At 44.0% G+C, this 23,549-nt stretch overlaps 1 protein-coding gene across 1 annotated transcript in view; it reads left to right on the top strand.

Moving 5' to 3' along the window:
- Positions 1–15,493, top strand: part of LOC117507113 (peroxisomal succinyl-coenzyme A thioesterase-like) — an 82,902-nt gene extending 67,409 nt beyond the window's left edge. Inside the window, exons 9-11 of the mRNA XM_034166884.1 lie at positions 771–851; positions 1,130–1,265; positions 15,247–15,493. Of these exons, the coding sequence (XP_034022775.1) occupies positions 771–851; positions 1,130–1,265; positions 15,247–15,389 (360 nt within the window). The 3' untranslated portion in view covers positions 15,390–15,493. The remainder of the gene's footprint in view (positions 1–770; positions 852–1,129; positions 1,266–15,246) is intronic.
- Positions 15,494–23,549: the final 8,056 nt, after the last annotated feature.

Raw genomic sequence — 23,549 nt, 5'->3', positions numbered from 1 at the left:
AAGGAATCGGATCGATAATGGCATCGATATCGATAAAATCTTATCAATACAAATCTCCAATTACGTTCCACACAGCTGTCATGGCTCAGCTCAGGATTGACTGGCACATGCCTGACCAATCAGCCAGCTCATGCTGGAACACCCCGATGCCAGGATGCCCAGCGTGGTCAGCACCTGTGTGGGCACAGACAATCCCTGGCTCCTCACCATATTGCGTTCTGGGTCAGCCATAGTTCTGTGCGCAACTCCAGTTAACTGTGGCCTTGGTAATCAAAATCAGTGTATGAGTCAATTATCGTCATTTGCAAGTAAATCCTTGCTTTCCCTGAATACACACTCACATCGGATTGCCCCATTTGCAAGGTGCTTTAACAACGCTAACACAGCCATTGTTGGTGCCATTTTACATATCACTTTGCACATACTTTTATACCCATCCATATAAATGAAAACACATGGGTGCTTTAATTGTCCATCACAGTGTCTCTGTTGTGCACATCACTCTGATGACTTCTTGTTTTCACACTATTAACGGTTCCCAGCATCACCTTTACATGTCCACAGTAGAACAATAGCTGTAGAAACGTGTGTACACCAGCAAGGATTTTTGCGTGACGCACCACACATTTCCACGCTCACATCACTTTTGATACATCTGAACCTTGGTGTGGAGACGGAGGTACGCCAGGTTTTTGTGCGGAAGCACACTTTGTACATGAGGCCCCTGGTTATTTCGGATCAGTAAGAGAATTGTTTTTTTTTCTCGTCAGTTAGAGAACATTGACTGCCCGTTAATGTACATAGAGAGTGAAGATGACCTCAGTTGTAGTGCCACAGAAAATGCAAATGTGGTAAGTTATATAAATATATATATGATTTTTGCTTTTTCAAGTTTGATAGCATTTATTGTCTAAAGTTGGTAAAATGTTTGTGTCAATTGTGTTACATTTTACAGTGGTTTTTTTTGTTGTTTTGTTTTTTGTTATTCAGGCTGTTCTTAGTGCAGCATCTGACCAGTTTTGATTTTCTGCTGCAAATGTTAATGAAAGTAATTTAATGTTATGTTGTGAAATAAAATAAATTAATATATTGGAGTAGGGTTAGTAGCAATGTTTTGTCTTTTCTTCAGGTTGAAGAGACCCTTCGGGCTGCAGGAAAATCACACCTGTACAGCCGTGTGACGTACCCTGGGGCTGGTCATCTGCTTGAGCCACCTTACACACCCAGTGCAAGAATCTCGCTGTGGAGTATCAAACCAAAAAAACGTGAGATTTATCCTAAGCCTGGATTTAATTTACTCCTATCCTGCTGTGTAATTGTCACATTAACACTTTCTGTGTACGAGGTCTATTAGAAAAGTATCCTACCTTATTATTTTTTTCAATAACCATATGGATTTGATTCATATGTTTTTACGTCAGCCAAGCTTGAACCTTCGTGCGCATGCGTGAGTTTTTCTACGCCTGTCGGTTGTGTCATTCGCCTGTGTGCACGCCTTGTGGGAGGAGTGGTCCAGCACCCTCGTCGGATTTTCATTGTTAGGAAATGGCAGAATGATTTGGGCTTTTTTTCCCATCAGAATTTTTTCAGAAACTGTTAGAGACTGGCAGCTGGAAACCATTAGAAAAATTTATCTGGCTTTCGGTGAAAATTTTACGGGCTTCACAGAGAATAAGGACTGTTACTACAGCTTTAACGATGCCCCACAATGGCGCCACGCTCCGAGCCGCCATCGAGAGGCAGAAAACACCACATCATTTCTAAACGGATGGCTTTGTGGAGCTGGGACCGTCGTGAGCAATTTCTCTGGTTATCACAAGAGCTGCACATCAGCCATTTTCTGGTAGATTTCACTTTTAACAAGAGATTTTGTCATGGAAAGCCGCGCGGAGGCTTCGCGTGTCAGGACCGACTCGCTGATCGAGCGAGACAAAGGAACACCTCCGTTACGGAGTGCCAGGGGACAAGTTGGGACATGCATATCTCGGCTTTCAATGCTTACCAGCCCAGTGAGTATAAGAGAAATTGTGGAGAGCTGGGCTCCACACAGCCATCCATTTAGAAATGATGTGGTGTTTTCTGCCTCTCAATGGCGGCTCGGAGTGCGGCGCACCGTGCGCCATTGTGGGGCGTCCTTAAAGCTGTAGTAACAGTCCTTATTCTCTGTGAAGCCCGTAAAATTTTCACTGAAAGCCAGATCAATTTTTCGAATGGTTCGAATGGCATGAAGGTTCAAGCTTGGCTGCCGTAAAAACATATGAATCAAATCCATATGGTTTTTGAAAAAAATAATAAGGTAAGATACTTTTCTAATAGACCTCGTATATAGATAGATATATACATATTGTAATGAATATGACACATATTGACTCCACACGTGGCACCTCTGAAATGTAATCAATATTGAATGGCCTCACATGGCAGCACCACAAACTATGTAACAAATAATTAACCCTCTGGGGTCCAGGGTGTAATTGACCGTTTTAAACTACTTTTGGTTTTACCTTAATAATCTGTTAATTTTGCTTTGTTTTGTGTAATTGTTTTTCAGCACAACATCACGTATGTGACGTTACAGTTTTTCTTTCATTCTGACATACTGTGGCAACACTATGGACCTAAAGTCACACAAAAACATAAAATCCGAGTTGAAAAAGTTTTTTTTTTTTTATTGTGAAAAAAAGAAACTTGGTCTTGGGGACACTTGTCTTGTCCATGCCACAAAGCTGACTCACCATCTCCACCATGAAGTCTTTGTGTACCATGGGCTGCACCTGCTTGGCACTGCTTATCTCACGGTGCTAGATGAGGGCATTTGTGGTTGCAGTGTCCATGATGTGCAACAACACAGTCCTGAACTTACAAGTCGTTTTTCTGTGAGTGGAGTTCTGTCACGTTCTGTCACATTGTGAATAAGGTGAATTGTCTACACACACACACCCATATTCATCCATCAGCTGCTGAACAATTCAAATCGCTCCAGTTTGCTCCTCAAAATCCACAGCAGAAGAACTTTGTGATTGCATGCTTAGTTGTGCCATGGAGTGGCGCAGAGAGGAGGAGGAGATGGAGAGAGCCCGATGTGTGGCTCCACGCAGCTCTCACCTCGCTCGTTTTCTCAAACATCAGGCACAGCAGCAGCAGGTGGTACACCTGTAGGACCACGCTGATGAGCATTGAAATGAAACTTTTAGCCGACTTGATGTCACTGTCCTTCTTCAGCATAGTTCAGCAATGAAACTGAATGCGGTGCAGCAGGGTTTAATTGTGCGCACATCAGAGAAGAATGCTGTCACGCTCTATTAAGGATCACCACTAATCAAGATGGATCAACGCGCTCAGTTGCGACCTTCACGACATGAGGCAAAATGAGGATTTTTTTTTATGCGTCCTGCTTATGTGTAAACGCAGCATTCGAGACTGTGGCCATGTATCAGCCTATAAAATAAATATACAAAAAACTCAGATTATTTTTAACTATAGACCAAGCCAAGTGATTAGGGACAAGTTCAAGATCAACTGGGCCTTAAAATCATTAAAATATTTGGCATTTAATCTACCTCAAGATTTAGGAAAATTAAAATCCATCAACTACGACCCGTTAATAGAATTAAATCTGATTAAATCAGATTCCATCTGATAGCAGATGGAATCTGATACCATATATGAACATTACATAAAGAGTGGAGGTGATAAAAATTAATGTATCCATTTGTACCTGTTCCAGAGTCTTCTGGCGGAAGCAACAGAAAATGAATTCACGGAATGGTATAAAATGATCTCTCGATATATCTGGCAGGAGCAGAAACAGAGGATCAGGTACAGAACGCTGCACTTATCTAAAAATAAAGGACAGATAGCACTTCCCTGCCTGAAGTGGTATTATCAAGCTGCACAAATAAAAATACTGTTGAATGTATACAGTCCTTCTTACTCAGCAAGATGGAAAGACGTTGAAGCTAGCACAACAGATGGGGTTCCTATACAGGCTATAATCAGGGACATCTGACATGTGGGTTGCAAGGCTCACACAAACAGCTCTGGTTGAAAGACTTTAGTGGTGAGGTTAGCAATGGTCACTACACGGGAAGGCAGTCCAAAAAACACAGCATTAGTACAATAAGCATCAGGCTTAACTGAAGTCAGAACAAACAGGCAGGAGATCGAGAACACGATGAGGCAAGCAGGACTATGGAATACAAAACCAAGAGCTGGAAAGAAGGCACAGGGTGCAACAATCTGGCAAAGAAACAGAGTAAAATGAGCAGTATATATACACCCAAGTAATGAGCTGCAAATTGAGAGGAGGTGAGCATGGAAAGCACCAGAAGAAGGGCGTGACCAGGGAGTGAGAGAGAGAGAGAGAGAGAGAGAGAGAGAGAGAGAGAGAGAGAGAGAGAGAGAGAGAGAGAGAGAGAGAGAGAGAGAAATGCTCACCACCAAGACAGAAAGACCCAAGCAAGAAAAAAAACAAATGGGAAAGCAACCAAACAGACAAAAACAGATCAAAGCAAAGAAATAAAAGCAGATCAAACACACTCCCTGACAACATCAACTTGAGAAAACACATTAGAGAAGGGACAAACCCATGGTTGGATACATCACTGGAGATTTGGTTTGAATTATTTGTGAAAAATTACTTCAGAATACAAAGTAGACTATTAAGATGGATTAGGTACCATCTGAATTCATTCCAACTAGAACATTTAAGAGTTTTAAGAATTGGGTCAGGGGACCTACTATATTTTGGGAGCTCTTAAGAAAGAAGGCGAATAAAAGTTGTCAAGAGATAAAACACCAATATAGTCTAACAAATCAAGATCAATACAGGTATGTGCAATTAAGGCATTATCTAGAGCAAACAAGATGGGGAACCATGGAGGGGAGGGGGATAGTCATTAAGAAGTTCACTTCAGTATATGAATCAAAACTGGGGAAAAGCTAATTTCAAAACTATATAAGGGAGTGGAAGACTTAAAGGGAAATAACATGGTGTATGTAAAAAATAGGTGGGAGAGGAAGGCAGATATTGTTGTGAAAGTGTAGGAACACGGACCCACAACAGGGGGCGCAATGAATGGACAATGGAGGAAGTAAAAAACAAGATTTACTACTGAAACAAGCACGAGTAGTATAACAAACACAATGTTTAGGGTCGAATCCGCTGGTGTCGTGTGGGCAGGCTCGAAGATAGGAGACGTCCGTCTCAGTCGAACCGGAACCACCCAGATCTCCACTGCCACCGAACCCCGGAAATACTGGAACCGCCAAGTCCCGAATTCCCAGGTGGCCACTGCCTCCGCTCGTCGGATCCGGTACTGCTGGCAGGAGAGAGCAAGAACACACAGGAGTGGATGAACGCACCCAGTACAGAGAGGGGAGAAGCCGCCTCCACCTCTTGGCAAAGTTCAGCAGGAAGGTGAGTACTTATCCAAAGAAGGAGGGTCTCAGTAGTCACCAGTCCTGAAAGGTTTAACAAGTTTATCAATCACAGAATATGCTGCAGAGAATGTTACCTTGGTCTTAGGCGATATCTCGGCACTGAGGTGGAGACGCCGTCCTCCTGATATACCTCGGTGCTGAGTAGAAACAGCTGTGTTTGGTGATGGGTGACAGCTGTCACCCAGATTACTCCCATGATGCGGTAGCGCCCTCTGGTGCCTGGAGCCCGCACTCCAGGCAGGGCGCCCTCTGGTGGTGGTGGGCCAGCAGTACCTCCTCTTCAGCGGCCCACACAACAGGACCCCCCCCTCAACGGGCGCCTCCTGGCGCACGACCGGGCTTGTCCGGATGGCGTCGGTAGAAGTCGGCCAGGAGGGCCGGGTCCAGGATGAAGCCCTGCTTCACCCAGGAGCGCTCCTCGGGGCCGTACCCCTCCCAGTCCACCAGATACTGAAAACCCCGGCCCATCCGACGGACGTCAAGGAGCCGGCGGACAGTCCAAGCCGGTGCTCCGTCGATGATCCGGGCAGGAGGCGGTGCCGGACCCGGGGTGCAGAGGGGTGAGGTGCGAAGAGGCTTGATCCGGGAAACATGGAAAACTGGATGGATCCGCAGTGAGGCCGGAAGCTGGAGCCTCACTGCGGCGGGGTTGATGACCTTGAGGATTTTATACGGTCCGATGTATCGTTCTTGCAGTTTAGGTGAGTCAACCTGTAGGGGAATGTCCTTGGTGGATAACCAGACCTCCTGCCCAGGACGATACTTGGGGGCCGGGGCTCGTCGCCGGTCTGCATGTTTCTTCGCCCTCGTCCGGGCCTGCAACAAGGCAGAGCGGGCGGCCCGCCACACCCGACGGCACTTCCATAGGTGGGCCTGGACCGAGGGCACACCGACCTCTCCCTCAACCACCGGAAACAAGGGGGGCTGATACCCCAAGCACACCTCAAACGGGGAGAGGCCGGTGGCTGATGACACTTGACTGTTGTGGGCGTACTCGATCCAGGCCAGGTGGGTACTCCAGGCCGTCGGGTGCGCGGCTGTCACACAGCGAAGTGTCTGCTCCAGTTCTTGATTCGCCCGCTCTGCCTGCCCGTTGGTCTGGGGATGGTACCCAGACGAGAGGCTGACCGTGGCCCCCAGTTCCCGGCAGAAGCTCCTCCAGACATGCGAGGTGAACTGGGGACCGCGATCGGAGACGATGTCTGATGGTATGCCTTGCAGACGGACGACGTGGTGGACCAGGAGGTCCGCTGTCTCCTGGGCCGTAGGGAGCTTCGGGAGGGCCACGAAGTGGGCCGCCTTGGAGAAATGGTCCACTATCGTGAAGATAACAGTGTTTCCCTGGGACGGCGGGAGACCCGTGACGAAATCCAGGCCGATGTGGGACCAGGGGCGATGAGGCACAGGCAATGGCTGTAGTTGCCCTGAGGTCTTTCTATGATCGGCCTTGCCCCTGGCACAGGTGGTACAGGCCTGGACGTAGTCCCGGACGTCGGTCTCCAGGGATGCCCACCAGAAGCGTTGCCGGACGACTGCCACGGTCCTTCGCACCCCTGGGTGACAGGAGAGCTTAGAACCGTGACAGAAGTCCAGGACTGCGGCCCTAGCTTCTGGTGGGACGTACAGTCTGTTCTTTGGTCCGTTTCCGGGGTCCGGGACACGGGTCAGGGCCTCCCGGACGGTCTTCTCCACGTCCCAGGTGAGGGCGGCCACGATAGCGGACTCCGGGATGATGGGATCCGGGGGATCCGACGGTTCCGTTTTGACCTCATCTTCGTGCACCCGGGACAATGTATCCGATCTCTGATTCTTGGTCCCGGGGCGGTAGGTAATCCGGAAGTCAAAACGGCCAAAGAACAGTGACCAGCGGGCTTGCCTGGGGTTCAGACGCTTGGCGGTTCTGATGTACTCCAGGTTCCGATGGTCAGTGAAAACCGTGAATGGCACGGCTGTTCCCTCCAACAGATGTCTCCACTCTTCGAGGGCCTCTTTCACAGCAAGGAGTTCCCGATTGCCGACGTCATAATTCCGTTCAGCGGGGGTCAACCTGCGAGAAAAATAGGCACACGGGTGAAGGACCTTATCGGTCTTCCCGCTCTGGGAGAGCACCGCTCCTATCCCTGAGTCCGAGGCATCCACTTCAACCACTAACTGGCGGCTAGGATCGGGCTGCACCAGAACTGGTGCAGACGAGAAGCGCCGTTTCAACTCCTTGAACGCGGCCTCGCACCGGTCCGACCAGGTGAAGGGAACTTTTGGAGAGGTCAGGGCTGTCAGGGGGCTAACTACCTGACTGTAGCCCTTGATGAACCTCCTATAGAAATTAGCAAAACCGAGGAACTGTTGCAGCTTCCTACGGCTTGTTGGTTGGGGCCAATCTCTCACCGCCGCAACCTTGGCCGGGTCCGGGGCGATGGAGTTGGAGGAGATGATAAACCCCAGGAAGGACAAAGAAGTGCGGTGGAACTCACACTTCTCGCCCTTCACAAACAGACGGTTCTCCAACAACCGCTGCAGAACCTGACGGACATGCCGGACATGAGTCTCAGGATCCGGGGAAAAGATGAGTATATCGTCTAGATATACGAAGACGAACCGGTGCAGGAAGTCCCGCAAGACATCGTTTACCAACGCTTGAAAAGTCGCGGGAGCATTAGTGAGACCGAACGGCATGACCAGGTACTCAAAATGACCTAAGGGGGTGTTAAATGCCGTCTTCCATTCGTCTCCCTTCCGAATCTGAACCAAATGATACGCATTTCTAAGATCCAGCTTGGTGAAGATTTTGGCTCCATGCAAGGGAGTGAACACTGAATCCAACAAGGGCAACGGGTATCGGTTGCGAACCGTGATCTCGTTCAACCCCCTGTAATCAATGCATGGACGAAGCCCGCCATCTTTTTTACCCACAAAAAAGAAACCTGCGCCCATCGGTGAGGTGGAATTCCGGATCAATCCGGCAGCTAATGAGTCCCGGATATAGGTCTCCATTGATTCGCGTTCCGGCCGTGAGAGGTTGTACAGCCTACTGGACGGGAACTCACTGCCTGGAACCAAATCAATGGCACAATCGTACGGACGGTGGGGAGGAAGCGTGAGAGCCAGATCCTTGCTGAACACGTCAGCGAGGTCATGATACTCCGCTGGCACCGCCTTCAGATTGGGCGGGACTCGGACCTCCTCCTTAGCTTGGGAGCCGGGAGGAACCGAGGAACCGAGACACTCCCGATGGCAGGTTTCGCTCCACTGAACCACTACCCCGGACGGCCAATCAATCCGGGGATTGTGCTTAAGCATCCATGGAAACCCTAAAACCACACGGGAGGTGGCCTGAGTCACAAAGAACTCGATCACCTCCCGGTGGTTACCTGACACCACCAGAGTTACTGGAGGTGTCTTGTGCGTGATTGGTGGGAGTAGGGAGCCATCTAGTGCCCGAACCTGCACAGGCGAGGTAAGAGCCACCAGAGGAAGCCCTATCTCCCTGGCCCATCTACTGTCAAGCAGATTCCCCTCAGAGCCCGTGTCCACCAGTGCTGGGGCCTTCAGGGTTGAGTCCTCGAACAGGATCGTGACTGGGAGTCGTGTAGCAATGTGGGTGTGTCCCACGTGAATGTTTTGGCCCACCCCTGGCCCAGTCTCTAGGGGCGGGCGTTGGAGTTTAACCGCTCGGGGCAGTCGTTTGCCATATGCTCACTCGAGCCACAAACATAACAAGCTCCGTGGGCCCGCCTCCTTTGTGCTCCAGGTGCCCTAAATGTTGCCCTGCTCGTGTCCATAGCTTCGTCAGCAGGGGGAGCCATAGGCGCACGGAGCGCAGGAACAGAGGAGCGTGGGGAGGGCGGAGCTCGATCGGACCCGGAAGGGAGAGGGACGACGCGTGCCTGGCCACGCCCTTCGCCTCGTTCCCGACGGCGTTCTTCTAACCGGTTGTCGAGTCGTATGACTAGATCGATAAGCCCATCTAAATCCCGCGGTTCGTCCTTAGCCACCAGGTGCTCTTTTAGGACCAGTGACAGTCCGTTTATAAAGGCAGCGCGGAGGGCAGTGCTATTCCAGCCGGATCTCGCCGCCGCGATGCGGAAGGCGACTGCATAGGCAGCTGCGCTCCGGCGTCCCTGTCGAATGGACAGTAGTGCGGTTGAAGCGGACTCTCCTCTGTTGGGATGATCGAACACCGTTCTGAGCTCCCGTACAAACCCATCGTAAGTATGAAGGAGCCGTGAGTTCTGCTCCCAGAGCGCTGTAGCCCAAGCGCGTGCCTCCCCACGAAGCAGATTTATCACATAAGCTACTCTGCTAGCGTCAGTCGCGTACATCACGGGACGCTGAGCGAAGACGAGCGAACACTGCATAAGAAAGTCCGCGCACGTCTCCACACAGCCTCCGTACGGTTCTGGAGGGCTTATGTATGCTTCTGGGGACGGAGGAAGGGACCGTTGAACGACCAGTGGAACGTCACTTTCACGCGCAGGGTCCTCGGGAGGGAGAGCCGCAGCGGCGCCCGAAGGGCGTGCCTCCACTTGTGCGGCGAGAGCCTCCACCCTGCGGTTTAGGAGAACGTGCTGCTCGGTCATTAAATCGATCCGAGAGGTGAAAGCGGTGAGGATCCGCTGCAACTCACCGATTACCCCTCCCGAAGCCTCCGCTGCGCCTTGGTCTTCCATTGGCCGTTCAACAGCCGGTTGACGCCCCTCGGGATCCATGACGCTGGCCGAGATATCCTGTTGTGAAAGTGTAGGAACACGGACCCACAACAGGGGGCGCAATGAATGGACAATGGAGGAAGTAAAAAACAAGATTTACTACTGAAACAAGCACGAGTAGTATAACAAACACAATGTTTAGGGTCGAATCCGCTGGTGTCGTGTGGGCAGGCTCGAAGATAGGAGACGTCCGTCTCAGTCAAACCGGAACCACCCAGATCTCCACTGCCACCGAACCCCGGAAATACTGGAACCGCCAAGTCCCGAATTCCCAGGTGGCCACTGCCTCCGCTCGTCGGATCCGGTACTGCTGGCAGGAGAGAGCAAGAACACACAGGAGTGGATGAACGCACCCAGTACAGAGAGGGGAGAAGCCGCCCCCACCTCTTGGCAAAGTTCAGCAGGAAGGTGAGTACTTATCCAAAGAAGGAGGGTCTCAGTAGTCACCAGTCCTGAAAGGTTTAACAAGTTTATCAATCACAGAATATGCTGCAGAGAATGTTACCTTGGTCTTAGGCGATATCTCGGCACTGAGGTGGAGACGCCGTCCTCCTGATATACCTCGGTGCTGAGTAGAAACAGCTGTGTTTGGTGATGGGTGACAGCTGTCACCCAGATTACTCCCATGATGCGGTAGCGCCCTCTGGTGCCTGGAGCCCGCACTCCAGGCAGGGCGCCCTCTGGTGGTGGTGGGCCAGCAGTACCTCCTCTTCAGCGGCCCACACAACAGGTATTGTCATATCAGTGGATGAATGGGAAAAAATAAATGAACAGCAATGGAGAACAACTTGCTCCATATCACGGAGAGAACACGGCTGGAAGAACATAATAAGATTCTTTAGAACATCAGCGCAGATAAAATATTATGACACAAAGTGTTGGAGATTATGTGGAGCTGATAAAGCAAACCATTTCCACATGTTCTGGAGCTGTCCCTCCATTGGCAGCTACTGGCAGGAGCTTAAGAAGTGTGGAAAAAATACTGAAGTACATTTGAGGTACTATAGTTGGGTAAAGTGGACATAACTTTTACAAGACTTGGTTACAAACACATTTACATAATAGTGTTGATTTCAAGCAACAAAGGAATTACCAGGAAATGGATGACGAATGAAGCACCTAAGGTTTAGTATTGGGTGGAGGTAATACACTATATATGTGAAAGCTAACATTTTCTTTGAGACTGGTGGTGGATAGCTTTAAAGGAATTTGGGAAAACTGGATAGAGTACATAAAACCCATTAGGTCTGATTTTATCTGAGACGTACATTGTAGGGGAAAAACCATAGTTCATAGCTACAGCAGTTGGCATTTTGTTTCTTTTATTTTTAAGGTATCTTATTGTATTCAATTGTCATGGTTTGGCCCTGTTCAAGGCTTTGATTCCTTCTTTCTTTTCCTCCCCTTCGGCTCCTGCTTTGTTTTATTAGTGGATTATTTTCATCATGTGTTTATTCTGTGTTCCATTTTGCTTTGTCACTTTGTCTCTTTGTCACTTTGTATTCCTTTGTCATGATTCAGTTCCATTCTAGTTATGTCCTGCCAGTTTGTGTTTTTTATCATGAGTTCATCACATTTATTGTATATGATTAGTCACATGTTCTTCTTATTTTTTATCATTGGTGTTGCTCATCAGATTATCTTCCATTTGTCATTCATGACATTTTCTGTTTATCAGTTATCTTGTTTTATTTATTGCATTATTCTGTATTCTCCGGGTTTTGGTTATTTGCAGTTTAATCCATAGTCATTTTGCCTTCATCATTTATTGTATTCTCTTGTCTCGGCCAGTATCTGTTTCATCCTAGTTTTGTTTAATATAAAGTTCCTTGTTTTTTCTCTCTTTAGACTTGTCACCATATTTCTTAGTTCTTCCCCTTTTTGTTTCACTCATGCATTATTCTTTGTCTAGAACACTTCACGTTATTCAGTTAGTTTTTCTGTCACCTACTTATCTTGCTTTGCACCGCTTTGCTTTGCCCTCCTGCACTTTCTTGCCTTTCTTCCCTCTTCTTTGTTCACTAAACAACACCTCCTTCCAGAACCTTCCACACACCTGCTCCACATTACCCTGATTAGTCTGCTTCTATTAAAACCCTCACAGTTCCACAACTCACTGCCTGATTGTTGACTCTGGTCACTTTCTCGCCTCTCGTCTTGTCCAGTGTGCGCTCTAGTATTTTTGACCTTGCTTGTGTACTCTGTCCTCCACCTCGCCGTAGCCCTGAACTCTGCCTGTTTTTTGACTCTACCTTTGTTCTGCCTGCTATACTCCTTGACGCCGTTGGTACGAACCCTGCTCATTTCTTGGCCACAACCCTGCCTGTTCCATGTCTGATACCTCTGCCTGTATGTCTGACTTCATGTGTACCAAATCCACTGCCTGGTCATCAGATAAAGCTACTTATTCTCCACAACCAACCATGTCTACGAGTTTGCATTGATCTCCTACTGTTTCTTGCATCAAACCATCACCAGCCCTGACATCACTACACTGGTAATATAGTAAAACTTTTTGGTGGAATGTAAATAATCACTAGACCTAATTTTATCTGTGTACATGAAACGGTATAGCCATTCTGTTTGATTTAAATTAAAAGACAGGCAAATGTTATTTCTTTTTTGTTGTTGTTTGTTTTAATTATTTATTTTTTATTTTTACTTTTTATTTTTTTGAATGCCATGTTTAATTTAAAAATATTGCTTTTGGGGGAATAAGATTGTGTACCAGCTGTAATCAGAATGTGTGTTATAATGTTCAATAAAAACATCTCCGCAGCATGATGCTGTCACTACCATGCTGCGGGATGTTTTTCAGCAGCAGGAACCAGGAGACTAGTCAGGATTAGGGATGGGTATTGATAAGATTTTATCGATATCGATGCCATTATCGATTCTGCTTATCGATCCGATTCCTTATCGATTCCCTTATCGATACCTCATGAATTTTGTACTAAAAGTAGGCTTTACAGGTTTTCTATGTATTTCATTGAGTCTTAAAGTAAATAAATATGAAATTAGTCACTGTATCCTTGATCTCTGGACATAAAAATAAACAAAACGGTGTTTCACTTTGAAGTTATTAATTCCGACTGGACTCTATCGTTCTAACTTGACTCGGCAGAGAGCTGCGTAGCGTTTGGAGCTGTGTGAACAGAACGGAGGACGATTCTCGTTTCTTTCTCGCAGCAAGACAGGAGTCCCAGTTAGTAACTTTAATCCGCACACGATTGACATATTCAGGGACGAAAGTGGAGAAAAACAAAAAAGCTGAAACCCAAAATTACCCCCACCACCACGTGCACGAAAATGTTTCAATTCTAGAAGCTCTGAAATGCAATCTGGGACTATTCCAGAAAATAAATTGGAGTGAGTGCAGCATCCATTTAGGTGAGAAAAAAAAAAAAACTTTTCTTATTCAAATTCATTCCAGTAGTATTCTGCTCTTACTAGGATGCAGCAGTTTTCTAGTTTGGCAGATAGTTCTGGAGGAAATCACTGAAGAAATTAACACATTGAAAATATAGTTTGACTGAAACAAACTGTCATTAAACTTAAGACAGGGATGAAATGGAGGTGTAAGAGTCACTAGGTGTTCACAGGAAACATTTATTTCTGTATGTATTTATTTATTTATGTTCATTGTTAGTCGCTTTTATATTTTCTGTTGTGTTTCTATTCAGGTTCTTTTTGTCTCTTTCTCTAAAATTGTATATAATAAGTATATATTGTGCCCTGCGACAGACTGGCGTCCTGTCCTGGGTGTCCTCACGCCCTATGACTGCTGGGATAGGCTCCAGCCCCCCGCGACCCTTAATTGGACTAAGCAGTAGAAGATGAATGAGTGAATGAATGAAGTATATATTGTATATAATAATCATTAGATTATTAATATATAAACAAAAATAAATTTAAAAAATATTACAATTTGAAAACAAATGCACCCGAACGTGATGACAGCTGCAACTGCTTAATGCTAACTTTTAACATTGAAAATGCCACAGACATGCTAATGCGTTAGCATCGCTCCCGTTTTTAAGTTATAAAATACATCTATCAACTGTTTCAGAAGACCATAACAGGTCGGTTTAACATAAAAAAAGGTAAATAATACTCACAGACGTATGCTCTTTAGGGTTTTAGCATGGGAAAATTAAGCGAAAGAAAGAACGAATAAACGAAGCAATAGATCGAAGCACTGCTTCAATCTGCGAACCACTGCTTCGATTGGTTCAAGGTTCAAAGCAAAGCCGCGCTGCAGAAAAGTTGATTATGTACCCGCTGCAGAGTCTGTAATCAATGTAGAGAAATTATCATTTTCCTGACAAACACCCCCCAAAACAACGGCCACTCTGAAGGACTGATAACAGAATCGTTAAGCAAAAAGCTTATTGATGTCGGTGGATCGAATAATTTCTTAACGATACCCGAAAAGAACCGGTTCTCGATACCCATCCCTAGTCAGGATTAAGGGAAAGATGAATGCAGCAATGTGCAGAGACATCCTGGATGAAAACCTGCTCCAGAGCACTCTTGACCTCAGACTGGGTCACCGGTTCATCTTTCAGCAGGACAATGACCCTAAGCCAAAATATCAAAAGCAGTGGCTTTAGGACAACTCTGTGAATGTCCTTGAGTGGCCCAGCCAGAGCCTAGACCTGAATCTGATTGAACATCTCTTGGAGAGATCTGAAATTGGCTGTGCACCTGCACTCCCCATCCAACCTGATGGAGCTTGAGGGGTGCCGCATAGAGGAATGGGCAAACTGCCCAAAGATAGTGGTGCTTGTGGCATCATATTCAAGAAGACTTGGGGCTGTAATTGCTGCCAAAGGTGCATCAACAAAGTACTGAGCAAAAGGTGTGAATACTTAAGTAGATGTGATTTCTTACTTCTTTATTTTTAATAAATTTAAAAAAAAAACTTTTCATGTTGTCATTATGGAGTGTTGTGAGTAGAATTTTGAGGGAGGGAAATAAATTTACTTCATTTAGGCTGTAACATAACAAAATGTGGAAAAAGTGAAGTGCTGTGAATACTTTCCAGATGCACCGTACGTATTTATTTGTATTTGTGTGCATTTTTTTTCTCCTGCAGTCTTTGCTGTGTGGGGAGGCTACCCTGCACCGCACGCCGCTGCACAAGAAAACTCATGGAAGAGGATCTTAGGTTTTTTGGAAAGTAATCTAAGAGGAGGTGGTGAAATAAATTCTGCCTCTGGGATGAAAACCACAAAGTGACTGTGAATAAGGACAGTAAAGTAGTCTCAGCAGCAGTTTAAGATTGTAAGTGTACTCAATCTACACTGGTCAGTCCATCAGTGAGAAGCTCAGGAACATCTGGCACAGCTTTGTTTTGCTCTACTACTCGTATTTTTAAGGGACTGGTGTAATTTTGCTGTAGGAGTACACTGCTCTGAAGATTGTAATTTTTTTTTTCACATTGTCTAAATTCTCAGCTTCTGTTTTTGATTGTAAGATTTTTTTTCCCTGAATTTAAATTCATGTATAATTTCTGAAACAAAACCACCTAAAACTGCAGCTTAAATTTCACATCATCTTTTCAACCAATTTTTTAATTGGCACTCTGCCATTAAATTGTAACTGGTGAAGAAACATAAAAGTTGGACTCTGCCAGTGGTGTCAAAAGTACACACATTTGTTACTTAAGTAGAAGTATAGATACTGCAGTTTAAAAACATTCTGATAAAAGTTGAATTATCAACTTGACCTCTTTACTCAAGTAAAAGTGAAAAAGTATGTGCTCCAAAACCTACTTAAAGTATAAAAGTATAAAGTAACCTTTAAAGAAAAAAAAAAAAGGTAGATGCCACTATATGAATTGAAAGCTTAATTTAAAAACTGATTCGTTCTACATGTGGCCCAAGACCCAAAACCCAAAATTACCCCCCAACACCACCTGCACGGAAATGTTTCAATTCTAGAAGCTCTGAAATGCAATCTGGGACTATTCCAGACAATAAACTGCAGTGAGTGCAGCATCCATTTAGTGAAGGAAAAAAACAAAAAACACAACTTTCCTTATTCAAATTCATTCCAGTAGTATTCTGCTCTTACTAGGATGCAGCAGTTTTCTAGTTTGGCAGATAGTTCTGGAGAAAATCACTGAAGAAATTAACACATTGAAAATATGGTTTGACCGAAACAAACTCATTAAATAAGACAGGGATGAAATGGAGGTGTAAGAGTCACACCATAGGGGAAACATTTATGTATGTATTTATTTATGTATGTTCATTGTTAGTTGCTTTTATATTTTCTATTGTGTTTCTATTCAGGTTCTTTTTGCCTCTCTAAAATTGTATATAATAATCATTAGATTATTAATATATAAACAAAAATAAATGTAAGAAATATTACAATTTGAAAACAAATGCACCCGAACGTGATGAGAGCTGCAATTGCTTAATGCTAACTTTTAACATTGAAAATGCCATAGACATGCTAACGCGTTAGCGTCGCTCCCGTTTTTAAGTTATAAAATACATCTATCAACTGTTTCAGAAGGCCATAACAGGTCGGTTTAACACAGAAAAGGTAAATAATACTCACAGAAGTATGCTCTTTAGGGTTTTAGCGGGGGAAAATTAAGCAAAAGAAAGAATAAACGAAGCAATAGGTCGAAGCATTGCTTCAATCTGCGAACCACTGCTTCGATTGGTTCACGGTTAAAAGCAAAGCCGTGCTGCAGAGAAGTTGATTACAGGCGCACATGACGTGAAATATATATATATATATATAAACATTAAACTGAAGCCAAGAGTAACGAGGCTGTTTGTTTTAAAAATGTAAGGAATAGAAAGTACAGATACTTGTGTGAAAATGTAATGAGTAGAAGTCAGAAGTAGGCAGAAAAATAAGTAATGGAGTAAAGTATAGATACCTAAAAAGTGTACTTAAGTACAGTAACGAAGTATTTGTACTTCGTTACTTGACACCTCTGGACTCTGCCCTGTTTCTCCAGGCACCATCACAGATTCTTAAACTTGTCACATTTGTTAATTGTGGATGACTGCCACATTCTTTATCAATTGAGAAAATGCATTGAAAACGTATACAGATAAAAATATTGATACTGATTACACAGTTAGAGTGCTCTTTTTTTCTGCTGCAGCTGGTTTTTCTCTGACTTATCTCCCCCGTCTGCTTGCCAACATCACTATATACAGGTGACTTGGTGGTGTAGCGTAGATTCCACTTGGGAGAGTAAGGTCAGTCGGAGCCTTGCTGAAGCCAGCCATAGACTTTGAAATTTTTCTGTTTATTTGATTAATTTACACTTCCACACACCACATGCACATACTGACTCACACGTACACATTATTTTGTTTAAATAAATATTGTTAAATCTGTTCCATGTGTCGTCTCCCCTCTATATATATACAGTATATATGGTGTTTATTACATGGAAAACAATACAATAACTTTGGGACTTTTTTGTCCAGTGACTGCAAATATCTGGTTTATACGACAACGGTTTAACTGAACAATAAATTTACCTCTCAAAGCTTTGATGATGAAGTCGCTTCCATTCCACACGGCTGACTTTATGTTCCCAAATTTTTCTTCTGTTCGGATCTGAAGGGAATCTGTACATCTTCAAGCCCTTGCTGTGACTATTTGTGTATCCAAATGCACAACAACCTGGCATTTTCAGCAAATAAATAGCTGGATTTACATGCAGACACATTAACAGCGAACACTATTTTTGCCCCAAGATGGCAACGAGTCATGTGACTGATTTTTTTTTTTTCTCCGACTCATCATTTTGCCACTCTCTCTAATAAAGGCACTCAAGGTAGTCCTGGCCATATATCGCCGAACTGTGTATTGCCTTTGGAGCTTGGAAGAGGTTCAGGTTCATCGTTGCTCACAAGATCACCAAAGCTCTTGGTCCTAACCAGTGGTGGGCACAGTTCCGATAATCCAATAACCGATAATTATCGAAGATAAAATTTTCATTATCAGATTATCTTTTCAGATAACTTTGAAAACCATTATCGAACTAATTATCTTCCAATAAATTTTTGTCCAACAATTTTTAGACCGTTAACGTGGTAAACAAAAGTGAACAGATGTGTATTTCTACCCTCTGCAAACAGAGAAGAGCTGCTTCTAGAAGAAACCACTCTATCCTCTACAAGCAAAGGAGAACTGGTCACCAAAAAAAAAAAAAAAACCTCATTTCTTTTAACCCCATACTGCTACATGGCCAATATCACCCAAGTCATCCAGAGGCATACATTTTTAACTTATGGTTCAAATTTTAACCAAAATTATTTCAGACACGTTATTTAAATTAAGGTCACTTCTGAAGTTATATAAATTTTATATATATGTTTTAGTTTTAAAGTAATGTGCTAATTTTTAAGGTTTTAGTGTGGGCATGCTGTGTCCAGGTGCATTATGGGTGATAGGGTAATCTCAGTACGTTCACAACAGGAGAAATGCATTTCAGACACTCTGATCAGGACAACAGCATTAAACTCTAGTGCCTAAAACTCACATGAATATATTCTCTGGGTTTATAGATGTTATTGTGTTTGCTTTTATGAAATTCCACACATCTTAAACGTAGGAAGTAGCAACACAGATTATCTGGAATTTTGTTTTTGCAAGTTTTCAAGGTCTCTACTGCCATCTACTGGCCAGTAGTGTTCATGGCAGTATTCAAACTGAAGCTGGGCTGATATTTTCAATCACTGTACTCGTACGTTCAAAAACCACACATCGGACTTGTGTTTCCAGAAGCAAAACGTAAACAGCTTTTTTTTCAAACTTAATTTGCAAAAATTCTCGATGGGAGATATCAAAGTTAAAAAACAACAACAAAAAACATTACAAGACAGGTCTGCAGTGTTTGCACAGGCACAGCGCAAGAGGTTTGATGCTTGTAGCGCTTCAGCAACGGGATACCCTCATGATGGCTGACCAGAATATCAAACAGGTTTAATTTTCATTCGACCATACGATCGCCAATCAGGAGGTGGTCGTGAGATGTTAAACGCAGCTCATTACTCCCAGTCGTGGGCACAGTTCCAATAATCCGATAACCGTTAATTATCGAAGATAAAGTTTTCATTATCAGATTATCTTTTCAGATAACTTTGAAAACCATTATCGGACTAATTATCTTCCGATAAATTTTTGTCCGATAATTTTTAGACCAATAACGGGGTAAACAAAGGTGAACAGATGTGTAGTTCTATCCTCTGCAAACAGAGGGTTATGGTTCAAATTTTAACCAAACTTATTTCGGACAAGTTATTTAAATTAACGTCACATCTGAAGTTGCATAAAGTGAAAATATCAGATATATGATTTAGCTGTAAAGTAATGCGCTAATTTTTAAGGTTTTAGTGTGCACATGCTGGGTCCAGGTGCAATATGGGTGATAGGGTAATAGTACGTTCACGACAGGAGAATGCATTTGAGACACTGATCAGGATCCACAGACAACAGCATTAAACTCTAGTGTCTAAAACTGTCGTGAATATATTCTCTGGGTTTACAGACGTTGTTATTGTGTTTGCTTTTGTTAAATTCCATGCATCTTAAATGTAGCAAGTAGCAACACAGATTATCTGGAATTTTGTTTTGGCAAGTTTTCAAGGTCTCTACTGCCATCTACTGGCTAGTAGTGTCCATGGCAGTATTCAAACTGAAGCTTTCAATCACTGTATTCGGTTCCAGCTCAGCTGTACGACAGAACTGCACGGTGTAAAAGTTCAGAGCGCACGATTTCTGTTCTCACACACATTGTTACGTTCAAAAACCACACATCAGACTTGTGTTTCCAGAAGCAAAACGTAAACAGAAGCTTTTTTTTTTTCAAACTTAATTTCCAAAAACTCTCTATGGGAGACATCAAAGTTTAAAAAACAAAACAAAACAAAAGAAAAAACAAAAAACATTACAAGACAGGTCTGCGGTGTTTGCACAGGCACAGTGTGAGAGTTTGGACGCTTGTAGCGCTTCAGCAGCGGGACACCCTCACGACGTCCGAACAGAATATCAAACAGGTTTGATTTTCATCTGACCATATGATCCTCGATCAGCAAGTGGTTGTGAGATGTTAAACGCTGCTCGTTAGTCCATGTATACTAAATGATGCAGGACGCGCGATTAACCTGAAGCTCTGTGCGATCCAAAAAATTCTCGCACGAATGAAAAATCATTTGAAAAGGGGCCAAAACTCATGGCAGTGTTCTATTTATTTTGACACCGGTTATATCAGACGGTGATCTTATTACAACTTGGCTTTTTTTTTTTTTTGAAAATGCCTTTTTTTTTTACAAATAAAAAATGGCATATTTTACAAAAGCACATTTATCTGTAAACACCAACACACAACACACCTCACATTAACGTGTTGGTTTACATAGAATGAATCAACCAATCAGTGTTTAGCCAAGGCACATTTTACCCAGAATGCCATCTGTCTGTGTTTGTTACAAAACTTCAGAATTAGTGCATTATTCAACATTAAAAGATATATGTTATATCTTAACTTTGCACAAATGGCAGAATTGACATTAATGGAGTTATTCTGTCAGTATTCATTTTATTTATACACCAAACCAACTCAGCATTGCTTTATTTTCCAAGACCTCGGCCTGATGGGAGCATTGTGATTGAGTAGAGAGTTGAGTTTTGTAGCTCCTCTCAGCTTGCGTCTATGCTGGAAGCCATGCAGTAAACTGAAGCTTCCAGCAGAATGCTCAAAAACAGATGTGCTGACTTATTGTTTGGGTCTGTTGTTGCTTTTGATGCTTCCAAAAGTGATCGTGGTGTTGAAACTCAAAATCACCTTGTTAGTAGTTGCAAGTGTACCGGAGACAATACTGCAATTTATCGGTTATCTGTAACTTCGATACATTTTTGGGTGGTTTATCGTTTTAGCTTTATCGAAGATAACTTTTCAGTTATCTGATTATCTGTTATTGTAGTTAATTTTGTGGTTATCTGTGCCCACCACTGGGTGCAAAGCTCGTCTCTACACGCCAGTTAAATTCCTCCTCATTTCAGTGCGATCCCATTCTCACTCTTCCTGTTTGTGACTGTGCTATCATAAAGAACTGTTCCAAGAACTCTTCCTAAGAACTGCATGAACTCCGATATCAAACAATTGAGAACCTAGCTGTATCAAGTCCTGCTTAATTGGAACTGCGCTAACACGTGCAGCACTTGACCTCTGAACTTTGGATACAACTTATGAACTATGAACAATTCCTAAACAGTGAACTTTATTTCTTAAGAAGTTTATTCCCTGATCTCTGAAACAACCTGTGTTACACCTTTTATGAACTGTGACTGTTTTGAGGCTCCAGCATTACAACTGCATTCACTTACCTTGTGTGTCTTTATTCCCCATAGTTCCTGGTCGTGGAGGCAAGCGTCTACCTGGTCCTGAACCTTAAAACCTTTGTTGATATTATCCTTCAAGACTCCCTCAATTCACCGCCATGAGGTGGGCCATCTCTCCACACTACAGGCACCCCAGCGCAGCACCTTTGCTTTATTTATTATAAATAAATATATTTTCCTTTGTACTCTGTTCCATGTCCAGCTCCTGGCGTTTGGGTCCATTGCTTGCAACGGTTCGGTTCCATCCGAACCTCTAACCATAACAGCTTCTCCCCTACGAAGTTGGCTGGTCACCACCTCCTCCACACATGGGAACAAGGAGGCAGGCAACCAGCAGTGAGTTTGTACATTTCATTGCCTGGAGGGAGCCTTGCACACAACCCTTGTGATTGATTAGCACACACATGCTCTTTTTTTATGCACATTTATTTTCGTCGCATTAACTGTTGGAGCATTTATATATTTTTGCTGTTATGCTTTAATTGTGTGTCTTAGTGGAAAAACACAACACTTGAACTCAAAACTATTTACAAATAGAATTTCATACAACGAAAATGAATATGCATAAAAATGAGCACAATAGCAAAGAAGGAGGCAGGATCCAGCCTGTCTTACATCTGTGTGAGCCAATCAGACACAGACAACACAAGGCGTTCTCCAGCCAATGAAATAGCTTTGTGTGCGCGAAGGAGGTGGGGACCAGCCAGCCCTACAAAACGGGGAGGGGCAGGGAGAGAACCACCATGCGGCTATGTTCTAAATTTTCACACCTTTCATATATTTATATGTAACACTGATTTAAAAATGTTTTCCAGAAGGAGTGTCTATGTTTATGTTTTTCCCTTGAATCACCCCTCAGATTCCCGGCATCACTCTTCCTTCCCCTAACCCTAACCCCCAGACCCCCCATGTCACCCCAGACCCCCTCGTGTCACTCTTCCTTCCCCTAACCCTAACCCCCAGACCCCCCGTGTCACCCCAGACCCCCTCGTGTCACTCTCCCTTCCGCTAACCATAACTCCCACAGATGCCCCCCCACCCCCTACTGCATCACTCTCCTTTCCCCTAACCCTAACCATAACTCTGTCAGACTCCCCACATCACCCCAGACCCCCAGGTCACTCTTCCTTTCCCTAATCATAACCCCCCCCCCCCCCCCCCAAATGTGTCACTATCCCTTCCCCTGACTAGCTGCTGCAATGATCTGATCATTGAATCACAAACCTCACTCGGACTTGGTCAGCCTACTTACCGTGTTTGCTGCGCAGCCTGGCCTTGAGAAGTTATTTTATTTTTGAGCAGTGATGGCCAATTTTAATGGCAAAATAAATAAACAAAGAATCGAGTTTATTTGTAGTTCTAAATATTATTAAGATGTTTTTACTCACGTTTGTGTCTCTCCAATTAAGTTACACTGCACAGGCTGGAAACCAAAGTCAGGACCAGTTTGAATGAGGTTCTTCTCTTCAATACCACAGCCAACGACCCGGAAACCACAAACAAGACACAGGTGCACAGTGGCGTGTGGATAAGAAGAATTGGAGAGAGGACGGCAGTGAAGCTGATGATAATTAATCGCCAGAATGTTTCTCAGCCCAGTAGATGACAGGAAATTGTTAACGTACTTAGTACATGTAAAAGTAAAAAGTCAACGGATCATAATGAGGTACATATGGCCTTACTAAAGCGAATAATTATTGAAATCGCGAAACCATTATCATATATTTTTAATAAGTCATTTCAAACTGGAATTGTTCCTAACAGTATGAAAGTGGCAAAAGTGATACCTTTATTCAAATGTGGTAGCAAGCATCTTTTTACTAACTATAGGCCTGTGTCTCTATTGTCACAATTTTCAACTTTAGAACAGCAGACTGGATAAATTTATAGAATGACACAACTTGCTTGATGAAAGTCAATATGGTTTTATGTGGCAATATGGCTTTTTGCCAGTGTAGTGGCAAAAAGGGCCACTACACTGGCATTGCTCGATTCCATAGAAGAGATCAATAA

This window comes from Thalassophryne amazonica, chromosome 3 (genome assembly GCF_902500255.1).
Source record: "Thalassophryne amazonica chromosome 3, fThaAma1.1, whole genome shotgun sequence".
Taxonomy (NCBI): domain Eukaryota; kingdom Metazoa; phylum Chordata; class Actinopteri; order Batrachoidiformes; family Batrachoididae; genus Thalassophryne; species Thalassophryne amazonica.
Note: the sequence above shows the minus strand (reverse complement) of the source record. Positions and strands in the feature narration are given on the sequence as shown.